We start from the raw sequence: 14,927 nt of genomic DNA, 5'->3' as shown, positions 1-14,927 counted from the left end.
TAAAAAGGTGTAACTATTTGACCAAGATTTTATTTTCAACAATTGTAAACATTAAACAAGCTGCCCTAGCTTGGTTGTCCAACACATTGTACAAAGTAGAGTGCAAGAAGAAATGAACAGATAAAACAATATAAATGTTTAAAAAAATGTTTACATTCACATGCGTACAAAAAAAGAACATTCCATAACTGAAAGCATTAAATCTGCACATTTGAGAAACAATCCATTGAACGTTTGGCATTTGTTCTTGAAAAATAACTGAAAGGATGTCCTGTCAATCAATTAATCAACTAACTGTTCCTCCTCCACACAGACTTAATTGATTTGATTCTAATGAACTAGTCTTGAATCTCACGTAGCACAGCTTTGACCCTTTCAGCTTAAATATGATGCTTCATAAGGTAGTAAATAGGGTAGGCCTGGATGAAGTGGAGTAAATGTTTTAAATTATTCTTAGATTATCAAATCGATTATCTTTCTGTCTAATCGATTAGTCGACTGATCGTTGCAGCTCAACTACACTAAAACTCATGTTGTGCTGCCCTTCTTACCATCGGTAGTGTTCACAGGTTTAAACAGTGCTGGGCATCTTAAAGCGTTTAAAACGGACAGATTGTGAGACAATGGGCCCCAAAGCACACACAGGTACAAAGACCCCCAGACCACCAGGGGACAGAGAAATGTGGTTACTTTGGGATCTTTAAAAATTATGCTTTCCAGGTTAATGATAACTCGACAGCTTTGATGATGGTTGCACCAGAGATTCAGTATTTTGTTCATGTTTGAGATTAAGTTAGGCCGACTAAACCATCCCACACCTTCCTGCTACTACAGATCAAAACTGACACTCTTCTTATTACAAATGATGACACAAAATGTTATAGGAAACATCAAATGGAAACCTGTGACACAGGTTGTATTTCATTAAAGCTGAGTATTGTCAAGCTAGTTTATATTTGAAATATGATTTTCTTACTATATTAGCTTAAATATGCATGGTGCTGCTGTATTATATTCGAACAAATAAACAAAATATGGTCAAACTAAAAGGTTGACGCCTGTAGGGGTCATCGAGGAATCCATTCATATCTTTTCTGTTTCTTACTCTCTGCACGTTGCCATGAAGATCTTCATCTCTCCGTCTTCAGCCAGCAGACTTGTGTGAAAAGCATTTTTAAACTTCTCAGTGAAAGTCAGATCAGTCTCAAACCTCACCTTGTTGGCCCAGATCACAGTCGTTCCCGGTTTGCAGAAATGCTTCATGGTGAACAGGAGCTCGTCCAGGAAGTCGTGATGGTAGACCACGTCAGCTGCCAGCACGTAGTCGTAGCGGTAAACAGATGTAGGGTGTGTGCTCTGCAGGTCGTAGCCCCAGGACAGAGCTGCTACCTGGGGTGTGTGCTTGCAACGGTTCCTGGTGTTCCTCATCACATTGGCCTTGAGGTTACTCAACAAGTCAGGTAAGTCTGTAGCTGTGACTGAAGCTCCTGAGGATGAAGAAACAGGTAATATGTCCATCAATATAGCTACAGTAACAGTAAAAATGACCATAATGGGGACCTTTGTTAAGGTTGTAGTGTGGGAATGCAATTATAAGCACAGAGAGTTCCTGTTTTATGTAGGCTCTGGTGGGAACAGCAACTTTTTAATGCAAGAAAAGCTCCTATTATCGTCTTCACAATGGACATGTTGATTTATTGTTTGATTTTCAGCTGACAGGGTTTTTTGTAAGCGAGAAAGAGACTTCAGAAGTCTCTGTATTTAAAGGCTTTGCCACACAATGGTGACATCATTTTGACAAAAACATACAGGCAACTAAAAGATAACTGATAGAAGATTTTTTTTTAATGTTTGCTAGATTGATTTGGTAATTGCCTACCTGTGTGTGTGTGTGTGTGTGTGTGTGTGTGTGTGTGTGTGTGTGTGTGTGTGTGTGTGTGTGTGTGATCATCATCATCACTGATCCTTTCCTCCCTTCTTACCCGACCGTCATTCAACCCTTCTAATAAACTCATTTGTATAAATAGTGTGAGACTTGTAAGTGAAATGTAAGACAAATATGTTACATACAGTCAATGGGATGAACACAAAATGACTGGCTAAAAGTACTGATAGTGTAAGAGTATTTTTATCCAATTACCGTAAGAGTGTTTTGTAGATTTTTAGTTAGTTCAAATTCTCTTTGCTAAAGTCATATATGCCTAATAATACCAGATTACTACATATTTGTATGGGATTTTTTTACTGTGTGTGTGTACACATATATAAAACTACTTTTATGCGTTACTGTCAACTATTATGTGTTTGTTGTCAAAATGTGTCATTGTGACTTTTCCAAACTTTCCAAAATTTGACTGATTGTGATTTTTGTGTTTGTGCTCATGTACACGTTGTTGTGTGAATTGAACTGGAGACCGCTCACCCAGCAGACTGGCCACAATGGTTACCAGTCCAGTTCCTGATCCCAGCTCCAGCACCTCCTTTCCCTGTAGGTTCACCATCTGTCTGTTGTTGTCCAAGTAGGAGCACAGAGCCAACGCCTGCAGGGCAAAGAGATACAGGTCTTAAAAACAGTAGAAAACTGTAACGCTGTATTTATTTAACGTTTTCAGAGGTACTCACTGCTGGCCACATCACTGCTCCATAGAAGTCTATGGACTCATGAATGACAATGTCGTGCCCTGCGTAATAGTAGACGTCTTTACCGAAGCTGCTTTTGATGTTGAGAACCCAGGCTGGAGTTCTGTCCTGCTGCTCAGCTTGTCCTGTGAAGAGAGGATGGATCAAAACTTTAACAGAGGTGAGTCAGACAAAACTATAAATACACTGTGAAGACACACACATAAATGTTGAGTGCTGAGTCAGAAGCTTGATATGATGCAATAAAAAGACATCATAATTTTTGTTTGTGAAATAATGAGACACTGCTTCTCTTCCTTATAAGTTCAGTAACTCTACACGAGTGGACGGAGAACATCAGCCCTCTGGTTTCACTGACAACAGTTGGTAATAGCTTTATAGCTTCACTACGTGTCTCACATCTCTGTGAATGTTATTCTTGCCACTAATATTAAAGTCTGCCAAACCTTCCACCTTGATCTAACATCATTGTTATTGATTTATATTTCGGGTGGGTTCCCTTAGATGTATTTCACATTACAGGTCATTTAGCTGATGCTCTTATCCAGAGCGACTTACAATGAACAGTGAACTAACTACAGGGACAGTCCCCCTGGAGCAACTCAGGATTAAGTGCCTTGCTCAGGGGCACAATGGTGGCAGCCCTGGTATTGAACTCACAAAGTCTGGTGTTCTGTGTGGAAGTCATACCACTAGACCACTAGGCCACTAGGCCATCACCATCCCCGTATTTCCTTCCGGGCTGTGGTAAATTGTCTATTATCCAAGCAGATAGTTTTGGATTTATTTGCACATTTTTTTGGTATCTGCCTTTAACATTTTAGCTGCCTCACTAATTCAATGGAGATGAGGGGAATTTACTTTAGTGTCAACTCCAATTACATTTACAACAATAATAAGAGCTCCGCCACATTGGTAAAAATACAACATCAATATCTTTTCCCTGAATCAATTTTTCTCTTCATGTTTTCTTTTCTTTAACAAGCAGATGCATTTGATGTTGATACACAAATATGCATTTTCACAGATCATGTAGTTGACCCACCTGTAGCATCTTCCTCACTGGCTGCGGTGCTCGAACTTAAATTTGGATCTTCCTTCTTATACTCTTTATGGTTGTCGTCCTTGAGGACCATTATCTCCTCCATCTCTTCCTCTCCATCTGACTCGTGCTTGTTTCCTTTGTCAGTATCATCTCTTTCAGGCTCTGCCACATGTGCTTCTTCTGTTACATCATTTTCTTTTCCTTTCCTTTTTTCTGTATTGACATAGTGAAGCTCAACGTCGTGTTTTTCCTCAAAAAGCTTTTCATCACTCTTCTCCTCCTTCTCCTTCTCCTTCTCCTCCTCTTCTTCCTCTTCCTCTTCCTTCTCCTTCTCCTTCTCCTTCTCCTCCTTCTCCTCCTCCTCTTCTTCCACTTCCTCTTCCTCCTCCTTCTCCTTCTCCTTCTCCTCCTTCTCCTCGCTCTCATTTCCTTCCTCCTTCTCGCTCAGCCCATCGTGGCTTTCCAGATCACTTTTTGCCTCTTCTTCTCTGCACGTTGCCATGAAGATCTTCATCTCTCCGTCTTCAACCAGCAGACTTGTGTGAAAAGCATTTTTAAACTTCTCAGTGAAAGTCCGATCATTCTCAAACCTCACCTTGTTGGCCCAGATCACAGTCGTTCCCGGTTTGCAGAAATGCTTCATGGTGAACAGGAGCTCGTCCAGGAAGTCGTGATGGTAGACCACGTCAGCTGCCAGCACGTAGTCGTAGCGGTAAACAGATGTAGGGTATGTGCTCTCCAGGTCGTAGCCCCAGGAAAGAGCTGCTGCCTGGGGTGTGTATCTGCAACGTCCCCTGGTGTTTCTGACTAGGTTGGTTCTCAGGTTGCTCAGAGTCTCTGGAAGATCTGTGGTTGTCACCCAGGCACCTGAAGACAGTAAGAAGTTAATGGTTTCTCCTCTTTCCAGCTGGAGAAAGATACCCCAAACCTGCAGCCCATCTAAAATATACAAAAATATCTTTAAAAAACACACTGGGAAGAACTACCTAATGACGTAATGTTAGACAACATTCTCTTTACATTTACAAGAATGGTGTGATGAATGTAGTTTCCCGGCAGGAGGGTCGTTAAGTACGGCACAGATAGGGAAACTAGGCATGATTTCCAATGTTATTTTATACTATATTAATTCTGCTATTTTATATTATTTTAATTCTGCTATTTGTATTCTATTTTTAATGATACTTCACACTCATTTACATCAACACTGTGATTATTGTACTGTAAATGCTCTGTCTAATCTTGTACTATGTTTTAGCTGTGAAGCACTTTGGGCTGCAAATGGCAAATAAAGTTAAACTTGAAAAAAGAAGAAAGGTCTAAGGCAGTCTTCTGACAAAAAGAAAGCCTTCTTCGGGCTGTTTGTGGGTTGTCACCCCAGCTCTATTTAATATGTACAAGCATTGTCTAAGTTTTTTAGTATTTCCCCTTGAAATAGCTTTAAAAAATGTTTTGCCAGAAGCGTGCCATGAACCTTTCTTCTTTTTTTTACTTTTGTGTTCCCCACCATTAGGAGCGCCTTCATTACACTTCCGAGCCCTCAGACCTTTTTTCTTTTTTTTAAATTAAACTTGAATTTAAACCACTCACCGAGGAGAGCAGCTACAACAGACAGAAGGCCAGTTCCTGCTCCGATCTCCAGGACCGCCTTGTCCTTAAGACTCAACTGTTCGCGATGGGTGTCCAGGTAGTGACAGAGAGTCAGAGCCTGAGGGAAATCAAGATGACTTTGAGATACAGGGAGATTTTAGTGTTTTATTCTGCAGAGGGTCAGGGCAGCAAAGATAAGATATATAATGACAATTCACCAACAAGGTCTTTGTAGATGAATGTGGTTATTATGTTGTCTAGAGGCAGTCGTATGTTAATACATTGCATCCCCATAATCCAGAATTGACATTAATGCTGTGATATGTGACATCCAACAAAATACAGAATTGACAAGTGTAATGGTGCACACAAGTACTATCTGTCATATTGTGTTGAATGGGGAAAGAAAGTGCTACTCACCGCCGGCCATACTGTGCCTGCATAGGAGTCAATACCCGCATGGATGACGATCTCTTGTCCAACGTAATAGTGCACCTCTTTATCTGTCTTGCTATAGAAACACGGTCCAGTCCAGTCTGGTCTTGGTTGCGTCTGGGCGACTGATTCCTCTGAATGATACAAAAGTGACATGTTCAGATCTCTGTGGTCTCCAAGTGCAAGTTTTAAAATGTTTCACTTCCTGCTTTTTATTGCATATAGTTCATCTTACCTTTTTTCTCCTCTTCAACTTTTTCATCCCCATCTTCCTCCTCCTCTTCCTCTTCCTCCTCCTCCACCTCTTCCTCTCCGCTTCCCATATAATTGCTTTCCTCCACAAAGTATGTTGACAAAGTATCCATATAAAATCCTGTATGCTGTTGGCCTTGAACATATAGCAGATATATGCATTATAGATTGTGCTTCATTTAACATTTTTCTTTTTCTTTTTTTATGTAATGGTTTCCTTTTCTTTTTAAATATTTTTTTTAATCAATATTCTTGATACTATAGTAAAATCTTTAATATTAAAACGAGAAGGAAAGAGAACAAATTAGGGGATAAACAAGATTATATACAACATTTTCTATTGATATGTTTGATATTTTGCTTACTAATTTGCTACTGTTATTTCAACCTTTCTCTCCATAATTTTGATATTGTTATATTATTGGTATGTTTTTATAATTATTCATCTTCTTTTAACACTAACTGTAGTCCTACAGTCCTACAGACAATAGACAAAACAAGTCCTTCAATGTGACCATCAACAAAACACACATAACATAGCATCGACTATAACATGTTATATAACTGAAGCATGTTAGTTTACACGTTAGTAGCACTATAGAGAGCTCAACTGTTATGCCACAATGAATGTAAACCACTACAGCCTACTTCTCACAAAGCTATTGTAAATATAGTGAAAACCTCAGGCTCAAACACCCTACCCGTGACCTTTGACCTACCTGCGGCTGCTTTAGTTCCCAGTGAAGGATCTCAGGAAAAAATGGGACTGCATCTGGAGACCTCCGACATTGAGAGGTTATAGCGACTCAGCATCCTGTTGGTTACACCCATCATCATCACAAGTGTATTTTTAGATCCGTGCAGGAAAAATAAACACAAGCAAGACACAAGATCAGAGTGCATGTAGATACAAACACACCCACACACACATACACAAACACAACAAAGATGAGTCAGTGAGGGAGCCAAAAGTAGAGCGAGAATGACATGAATGTCATGATACCAACAGCCATGTGTCTTTTCCGCCAGTGTCACTTATGGACTTCTCTGATGGTGCTTTTTTTAGAAGCCTCCACCTGTAACCTCATACTGGATGTTATTTGAATGGATATAATATGAATAAAAGAATGTCCCCTGTATTAACTCTACGAAATGATTTCCAACTGCTGACTTTTGTAGGATACAGACAGGTATTGCATATTACACTGGTAATGCAGCAGTTCTGTAGTTGGTAGTCTACAAATAGTCACATAAGAAAACTAGAGCGACACATGATTTGAGTTTGGCTTGAGAGCATCTTGGCAGAAAGTGTGAACATGTGAGTTGTCACCAAAACACTCATTTGAATTGCTGTGAAGTTGGTGTCACTTCTTCTGCAACAGTTGCTATCAGACAGATAATCGAAGAAGAAGAAGAAGAAGAAGAAGAAGAAAGGAGGTCTTATCATGCAAATATCTACAGACAGATGACGTGTGTAATCTGGAACGTGGCCATGCTGCTCGTTTATCCAGCAACGAGGTAATAGGATCAAGCTGGCATGCAACACCCCCGCAAGAAAAGAAGGGGGCTCCTGTAATATCAACCTCAATTAGACCTCCTTTACTTATACATGAACAGCCTTTGGCCATGAAGTATCCCTTCCCAGTTTCAGATATCGTCAAACTAAATCCATTTTCACATTTAATAAAAATCCTTCCCTGACCTTGGGATGGTTTGCCATGTTGATGGGGAATGTACAGTGGTTGGGTCATTGCTCTACTTTGCTATGTTGGACCTTGTTCTGGGATATGGTGTTGAAATTGAAAGTTTATCAGTGTGTCCACATAATCCTCTTTTATCAGACCATTTTTTAATAACTTTTGAAGTCCTGTTACCGGATTTAAGGAAGTGATTCCATCAGCACTTAATTCAATACCAGGACTCAATATCAATATAATGGAGGACTCCAATGCTAACTTTAGTCCCTCCCAAATGAATCATCTTGTTGATAGCGCTGCAGCCTCACTGCGGATAACACTCGACTCTGTCGCTCCTCTAAAGAAGAAGATCATAAAACAGATTTACAAATCCGCAAACTAAAACAAAAGTCGAGAAATCTTGAAAGTAAATGGCGTTCCACTAAATTGGAAGAATCTCGTTTAGTCTGGTTAGATCATCTTAAAACGTATAAGAAGGCTCTCCGTAATGCCAGAGCAGCTTATTACTCTTCCTTAATAGAAGAAAATAAGAACAACCCCAGGTTTCTTTTCAGCACTGTAGCCAGGCTGACAGAAAGTCACAGCTCTACAGAGCCTTCTATTCCTATATCTCTCAGTAGTGACGACTTCATGAGCTTCTTTAACGATAAAATGATAATTATTCGAGACAAAATTAATCTCCTCCTGACCTCAATTGGTAATGACTTAACTTCAACCTCCGGAATTTTAAAAACATCTAGTAACTCCTGAAATATATCTAGACTGTTTTACTCCAATCAACCTTAACCAACTAACTTTCAACAATCTCATCGTCTAAGCCATCAACCTGTCTTTTAGACCCGATTCCAACTAAACTGTTTAAAGAAGTTTTACCCTGAATTAACGCCTCGTTATTAAATATGATCAACCTGTCTCTATTATCTGGCTACGTACCACAATCCTTTAAAGTAGCTGTAATAAAACCACTTCTTAAAAAGCCTAGTCTTGATCCAGAGGTTTTAGCCAACTATAGATCGATATCTAACCTTCCCTTTCTCGCTAAAATCCTTGAGAAAGCAGTTGCAAAACAGTTGTGTGATTCTTTTACTTAATAATAGTTTATTTGAGGTTTTTCAATCTGGATTTAGAGTTCATCATAGCACAGAGATGGCACTGGTGAAAGTTACTAATGACCTTCTATTGGCATCAGACAAAGGACTTGTCTCTGTTCTTGTCTTGTTAGACCTCAGTGCTGTTTTCGACACTGTTGATCAGGACATTCTACGACAGAGACCGGAACATTGTGTTGGCATAAAAGGAACCGCACTAAGCTGGTTCAAGTCCTATTCATCTGAGCGATCTCAATTTGTACGTGTTAACGATAAATCCTCCATGACAGCCAAAGTCAGTCTTGGAGTTCCGCAGGGTTCTGTACTTGGACCGATTCTATTCACCTTATATATGCTTCCTTTGGGCAATATTATAAGGAACCGCTCTATAAACTTTCATTGTTATGCGGATGATACCCAATTATATCTATCAATTAAACCGGACGAAACCAATCAATTGGCTAAACTTGTCTAGCAACTTTTTGATGTTAAACACAGACAAAACTGAAGTTATTATACTTTACACCTAAACGCCTCTGAAACGCATTTTCTAATGACATAGAAGCTCTGGATGGCATTAATTTGGCCTCCAGCACCACTGTAAGGAACTCCCACATAAAACAAATCTCAAGGACTGCCTTCTTTCATCTACGTAACATTGTGAAAATAAGACACATCCGGTCTCAAAATTATGCAGAAAAACTAGTACATGCATTTGTTACTTCATGGCTGGAATACTGCAACTCATTGTTATCAGGTTGTCCCAAAAAGTCGCTTAAGACTCTTCAGTTGATCCAAAATGCAGCGGCACATGTATTGACAAGAACAAAGAAACGGGATCATATTACTCCTGTGTTAGCTGCTCTGCACTGGCTCCCGGTAAAATACAGAATATAATTCAAAATCCTTCTCCTGACTTACAAAGCAATTGATGGTCAGGCTCCAGCATATCGTAAAGATCTCATAGTACCTTATAAGCCAACTAGAGCATTGCGCTCCCAGACTGCAGGGTTACTTGTAGTTCCTAGAGTCTCTAAGAGTACAATGGGAGCCAGAGCCTTCAGCTATCAAGCTCCTCTCCAGTGGAACCAGCTTCCAGTTTGTGTTCGGGAGGCAGACACACTCTCCACATTTAAGAGTAGGCTAAAGACTTTCCTTTTTGATAAAGCTTATAGTTAGGGCTGGCTCAGGTTTGCCCTGGATCAGTCCCTAGTTATGCTGCTATAGACTTAGACTGCCGGGGGACACCTCCCTGCTCTCTTCCTTTTCGTCCTCTCTCCTCCCCTCTCTCTCTTCTTCTCCCTTCTTCTCCCTCTCTATCTGTATGCATTTATGTAAATGTATGTTACTAATTCATCATCCGGAGTTTCTGTGTCTCATGTGACAGGTTGCCACTGATAAAGTTTACGTCAGGATCATGAATCGTGGCTGTGCCTGCTGCCCTGGTCCTGCTGGACACCGGGAAGCCTTTTTGACATTTTCCTGGATTCATCCAAACGTTCTCTTTTTCAACACAACATAATTTTTGTCAAATGTTGTATTTGTACTATGTTGTTTATCCTGTACACACGACATCTATTGCACGTCTGTCCGTCCTGGGAGAGGGATCCCTCCTCAGTTGCTCTGCTTGAGGTTTCTTCCATTTTTCCCCCTTTAATTATGGGGTTTCTTTTAGGAAGTTTTTCCTTGTGCGATGCGAGGGTCTAAGGACAGAGGGTCTAAGGACAGAGGGTGTCGTAACCTGTACAGTCTGTAAAGCACACTGAGACAAATGTATAATTTGTGATATTGGGCTATACAAATAAATATGATTTGTTTTGATTTGATTTTGCATTGCACGGTGCTTTACTGTCGCCAGTTTACATAGCCTCTCTTGTCTAGCTTGTGTTCATGCAGCCAAACACACATCCATCACACGGGCAAAAAGACAAGAATGGCCAGACGGAAAATGTTGGGAGGACTTGGAATCATGCATTAGATATCAGTTATAAAAGGTCACATTAATAGCAGATGACTTTAGCAGACACTTTCCAAAATTATCAAGCTAACTGGTAAGTTTCCAAAACATGCAAAATTTGCGTGCGACTCATCTTACTGAAGCTGCACATACTGCCCAATAAGGATGTGATCTTTAATTTGACCTCTTTAAATGTATTCCTGGTAAAATATCACCCAAAGAAATCTCATCTAGGCGTAAACATAAATGTCACAAAGAGTTTGTTGGATTTGCTTACTTATGGAGCAACGTTAGCATTCATTTGGAGTTGCGTTTGTGTCCACCTGATGAATGTAAGTCCAGTATTTACTCTCCTTTTAGTGGTTTTTGGTCTCCACACCTCATGAGGGAAATATGTGTCTCTTTAGCTGCAAATGCTCCACTATGTTCAACAGCTATTTGCTAACTGTCTGCTTGTTGTTTGGTGCTGAGCAGGTATACTGTACAGTCAGCTTGTTAGCTGAAATGATGCTACAATAGCGGTGAAGGTGAATCAAAACTGTAAAGATGCAGCCAGACAGCTAAACCAGCTGAAACTCACGTCAAGCTCCATAAAACCGAGGGGAGCTGCAGATTTGGGTGATCATTTTCTGAAGGTTGATCACTACGAGTGACTCCTTTTTCACTGTCACAGTAAAAAAGGATTCACTTGTGGGGCAAAAAAATAAAAGTTTTGTCTGAGGGTGGTGCTGCCAGAGGAATCTCCTCTGAACAGTATACCTCTCAGGACATCTCACACTTCACTTGTCAGGTTCAGCTCGACATTGTGAACCTGCTAAACATTCCCTAACCTCAGCTGTACTTTAAAGCTCAGCTTTGCTTGCTGCTGACTGTTATCAGGTTAACCCTCCAGTCATTCATTGTCCTGAGAGGATTTATCTTAAGAGAACCATCAGTGACTGTTCCAACATTATAGACAATCCTTTCAATAGTCATTGAGAAATAAATTATATTTTTCTCCTGTCCATGTGAAGTCGCACAGCAGCATATAACCTAAATAAAATCCACAAGGATTAATCCAGAAAAATCAAGAGCCATGACTCCCATCGTTAGTGCTGTGAGCTGCCTGGACCAAAACTACACCACGACGACCAGCTTTAAAAAACAAAATCTGATCCTGCAGAGGTGGTTCTTGACCATGTGACCCAAAACAAAACAGCATTTGGAGCATTGATGTCATTATCGTGATTAGGGTAAAAACACAGAGTTGTGAGTTATTTAAGAAGATATGTAAAAATCGAGAAAATGCCCTTAGAGGGTTAAAGTTCACCTAAATGATCAGATCAGAAATAAAGAATACTGTGCAGCTTTTGTTGACAATGTGTGAATTTAATGGTCATTTTGGAGGTTGAAGTGTTATTAAATAGTATTGCTTTATATTTAATGTAGAAGAGACATTTAGACATTTGCACAAGATCCATGAAAACACATTACAGAATAAACACACACACACACACACACACACACACACACACACACACACACACACACACACACACACACACACACACACACTTCAGGCAGCAGCCTTTCTCTGGTCCTTGGTCCTCTTGTCCTTCCTCCAGGCTCGGTACAGTTTGATACTCAGACTGGGGAGGTTGTAAATCTCCTCCATGTCGAAGCGCTGCCGAAAGCGATCAACAAAGCTGTTCTCTCGGTCCAGACGAAAACGCATGGCCCACAAGATCTGTGTGTTTTCCTGGCACAGGTGGTCAAAGGTGTCCATCAGCTCCTCCAGGTAAGGATGGGAGTACACCACGTCGGCTGCCATGATGTAATCGAAAGAATGTGTGGCACGCGGGAAACGCTGCTCTACCTCCGGACCCCAGATGAGCTCTGTGACCTAGAAACAGAGATGTTTTGGAGTTGATTTCATCAGTATTAAACAATTATATCCATTGAAAAAATGTTGTTTAACATTTCTTAGAGATTTCATGAAATGACGCAGTAGATTTTAGATTTGGTTCATGACCCAAATAGAAGAACAACAAAACACAAACACAATGCAACATATATTGCTGATGGTTTTTGAGTGGGTTTTAAAAAATATATTTTACACGTAGGCTACGTTGTCAAACCGATAGTAGGAAATCTGGATACCTACCAGAGGGATGTACTTGCATCGGCCCTTGGTGTTGCGCACAACATTGTACTGGAGGTTTCCCAAAACATCCGGCAGGTCAGTTGAGGTCATCTTAGCACCTGGAGAGAGACAGATTGACAGAGTGCAGATGAGCGTTCAAGAAATTGAGATACAAACAACAGAAAAAGAGTTGTGAGAGATTAACACTGGATTGTTTTGTTTCCGTACCCAACAGGCTGGACACGATGGAGACAAGCCCAGTTCCAGCACCTAGTTCAATCACATTTTTGTCCATCAGGTTGTGTTTGTCCCGGTGGGTCTCCAAGAAATGGCACAACACCATCGCCTGTTGGGGGGACACAAGTGTACCGTTCACTGGCAGGGCTCAAAATAATGAGGACAGTTACAGCAGCTAAACATTCGGTATAAGTTTTGGTTTACCGAGGGCCAGAGTACAGCTCCATAGAGGTCTGTGGACTCTTTGATACGGATCTCCAGATCGGAAAAGACATATCCCTCCCAAGCCTCTGGGCCAATCACAGAAGGGTGGAAACACCGAGCCATTATAGCTTTAGCTAGCTCTGCATCCACAGCAGCATCTGCTATGGCATCCACAGGAGAGAGGCAAAGAAATAACACGTTTACATAGAGGATCGGATGTATAGTGAATGAAGAACCTAAAATCACACAACAAAGACAGATAGATAAGTAGATCTTTTCACAACAGGGCACAACATTAAATGGAAAGGAGCTGTAATTAAAGTTATAGGTTGCACCTGTGCTTTTCCTGCTGTCACAATTCTACATTTTGGATGTGACAAACGTCATTCGGGTCCAACAAACAGTATTCAACCTATACGGCGCTCCTGAGGCAAGATAGCCAAAATGCCTTTTAATACAGTCCAGTACCCTCAAGTAAATATTTGTTAAAGATCATTATGGGGTTTTTTTGCTGGTAAATTTGACAGAGATGCTGAGTTGAGTTAAGTTTGTGGTGTTTACAGTCTCTTCTCGTTGATGAATGATCACAACTGAACCGAATTGTGGGTGTATCAAAATTGTCTCGGCATTGGAAAGACACTTAATGACTTCATTTTCTTGGAATGTGATTAGGAACTATAATAATTCCTATGAAAATGCTTCACAGTGAGGGCTGTGGATTGTCCATATTAACAAAGACTTCTTGATTTGTTTTAATATGTAAATAAAATTTGTAAGCCAAAATCTTATAGATGGATATTTGAGAAGTTGTCAAAATAAAACCAAAACTATCCGAATGGCTACCACCAAGTAAGAAAATAAGTAATTTGGGTGAAACAATCCCAAAATGAGTTGGAAGAAAATCTGAAACATAAGACTACTGTGCAGTAGGTTTCTTTTTTTGTCCATCACCTCACGTCACCTTCAAGTGGCACTGAAGCGCTCCAGCCTTAAATCAAGCAGATGAGTAATCGTGTTGTTTATATAATATCACATTACAGGTAACATTTGATTCTCTGCTCTATAAATGAATCCACATTTAGTCTCATAATTCCCCTCTGATCCTGCTGTTTGTTTGTAACATGATGCCAGTGCTATGTGTCATTAATAAGGGTTACTCTGAGCATTTGACCCACAACTTCAGTCATGCTACACTGCAACACTTAGAGAAAGGTCAGGGGAGCCCTCAGAGCAACGGTGCAAAGATATTAGTGTGCCCAGGAGTTCCATTTATAGCCATTGGGTGTGTATATATATACGTTATATTTGTCATTAACATGCAACGATGCAGTTGTTTGCATGGAATAAATATTTCAACACAGCTACACGTTTTACAAGCTCTGACATTAGATTAACTAAAATTGCATGCATACTACCTCAGAAATGTTTAAGACATGCTTAAAGAAAATTAAAACGCATGCTTAAAAATTGTGAACATGTGCCATAAAGTCACACTAATTAATGCAAGTGAAATTATAAAGAAACATCTTTAGTTTTTTGCAGTGTTACTCTATAGTCTCACCTTCTTCTTTGGTCTTGGAATCCTCCTTCATTGCATTGGACTGTTGAGTCTCCATGTTCGAAAGAGTCCAAGCAGGAGGGCAAGAACCCAAACAGAAAA

The 14,927-nt window shown here is 40.2% G+C and overlaps 2 protein-coding genes across 3 annotated transcripts in view; both read right to left on the bottom strand.

Annotated features, from left to right (window-relative positions):
• Window positions 1-10: 10 nt before the first annotated feature.
• mettl21ca (methyltransferase 21C, AARS1 lysine a) lies at window positions 11-6,791 on the bottom strand. Its single transcript, XM_029461231.1, has 8 exons — window positions 6,682-6,791; window positions 5,946-6,098; window positions 5,696-5,844; window positions 5,276-5,393; window positions 3,686-4,552; window positions 2,623-2,765; window positions 2,423-2,540; window positions 11-1,487 (listed from the first exon to the last, which is right to left on the bottom strand). The coding sequence occupies exons 2-8, from the start codon at window positions 6,073-6,075 to the stop codon at window positions 1,102-1,104; spliced, it is 1,911 nt and encodes a 636-aa protein (XP_029317091.1). The 5' UTR covers window positions 6,076-6,098; window positions 6,682-6,791; the 3' UTR covers window positions 11-1,101.
• Window positions 6,792-12,098: 5,307 nt separating this feature from the next.
• Window positions 12,099-14,927, bottom strand: part of mettl21e (methyltransferase like 21e) — a 3,007-nt gene continuing 178 nt past the window's right edge. The window contains exons 1-5 of one of the 2 annotated variants that reach the window (XM_029454794.1): window positions 14,829-14,927; window positions 13,268-13,428; window positions 13,055-13,172; window positions 12,848-12,945; window positions 12,099-12,586 (exon numbers count right to left, since the gene is read on the bottom strand). The exon at window positions 14,829-14,927 is cut by the window's right edge and continues 178 nt beyond it. In XM_029454794.1, coding sequence (XP_029310654.1) covers window positions 12,260-12,586; window positions 12,848-12,945; window positions 13,055-13,172; window positions 13,268-13,428; window positions 14,829-14,883 — 759 coding nt within the window. In that variant the 5' untranslated portion in view covers window positions 14,884-14,927 and the 3' untranslated portion in view covers window positions 12,099-12,259. The remainder of the gene's footprint in view (window positions 12,587-12,847; window positions 12,946-13,054; window positions 13,173-13,267; window positions 13,429-14,828) is intronic. The other variant, XM_029454802.1, reaches the window with a different exon arrangement.

This window comes from Cottoperca gobio, chromosome 3 (genome assembly GCF_900634415.1).
Source record: "Cottoperca gobio chromosome 3, fCotGob3.1, whole genome shotgun sequence".
NCBI lineage: Eukaryota > Metazoa > Chordata > Actinopteri > Perciformes > Bovichtidae > Cottoperca > Cottoperca gobio.
This window is presented reverse-complemented; position numbering and strand designations above follow the sequence as displayed.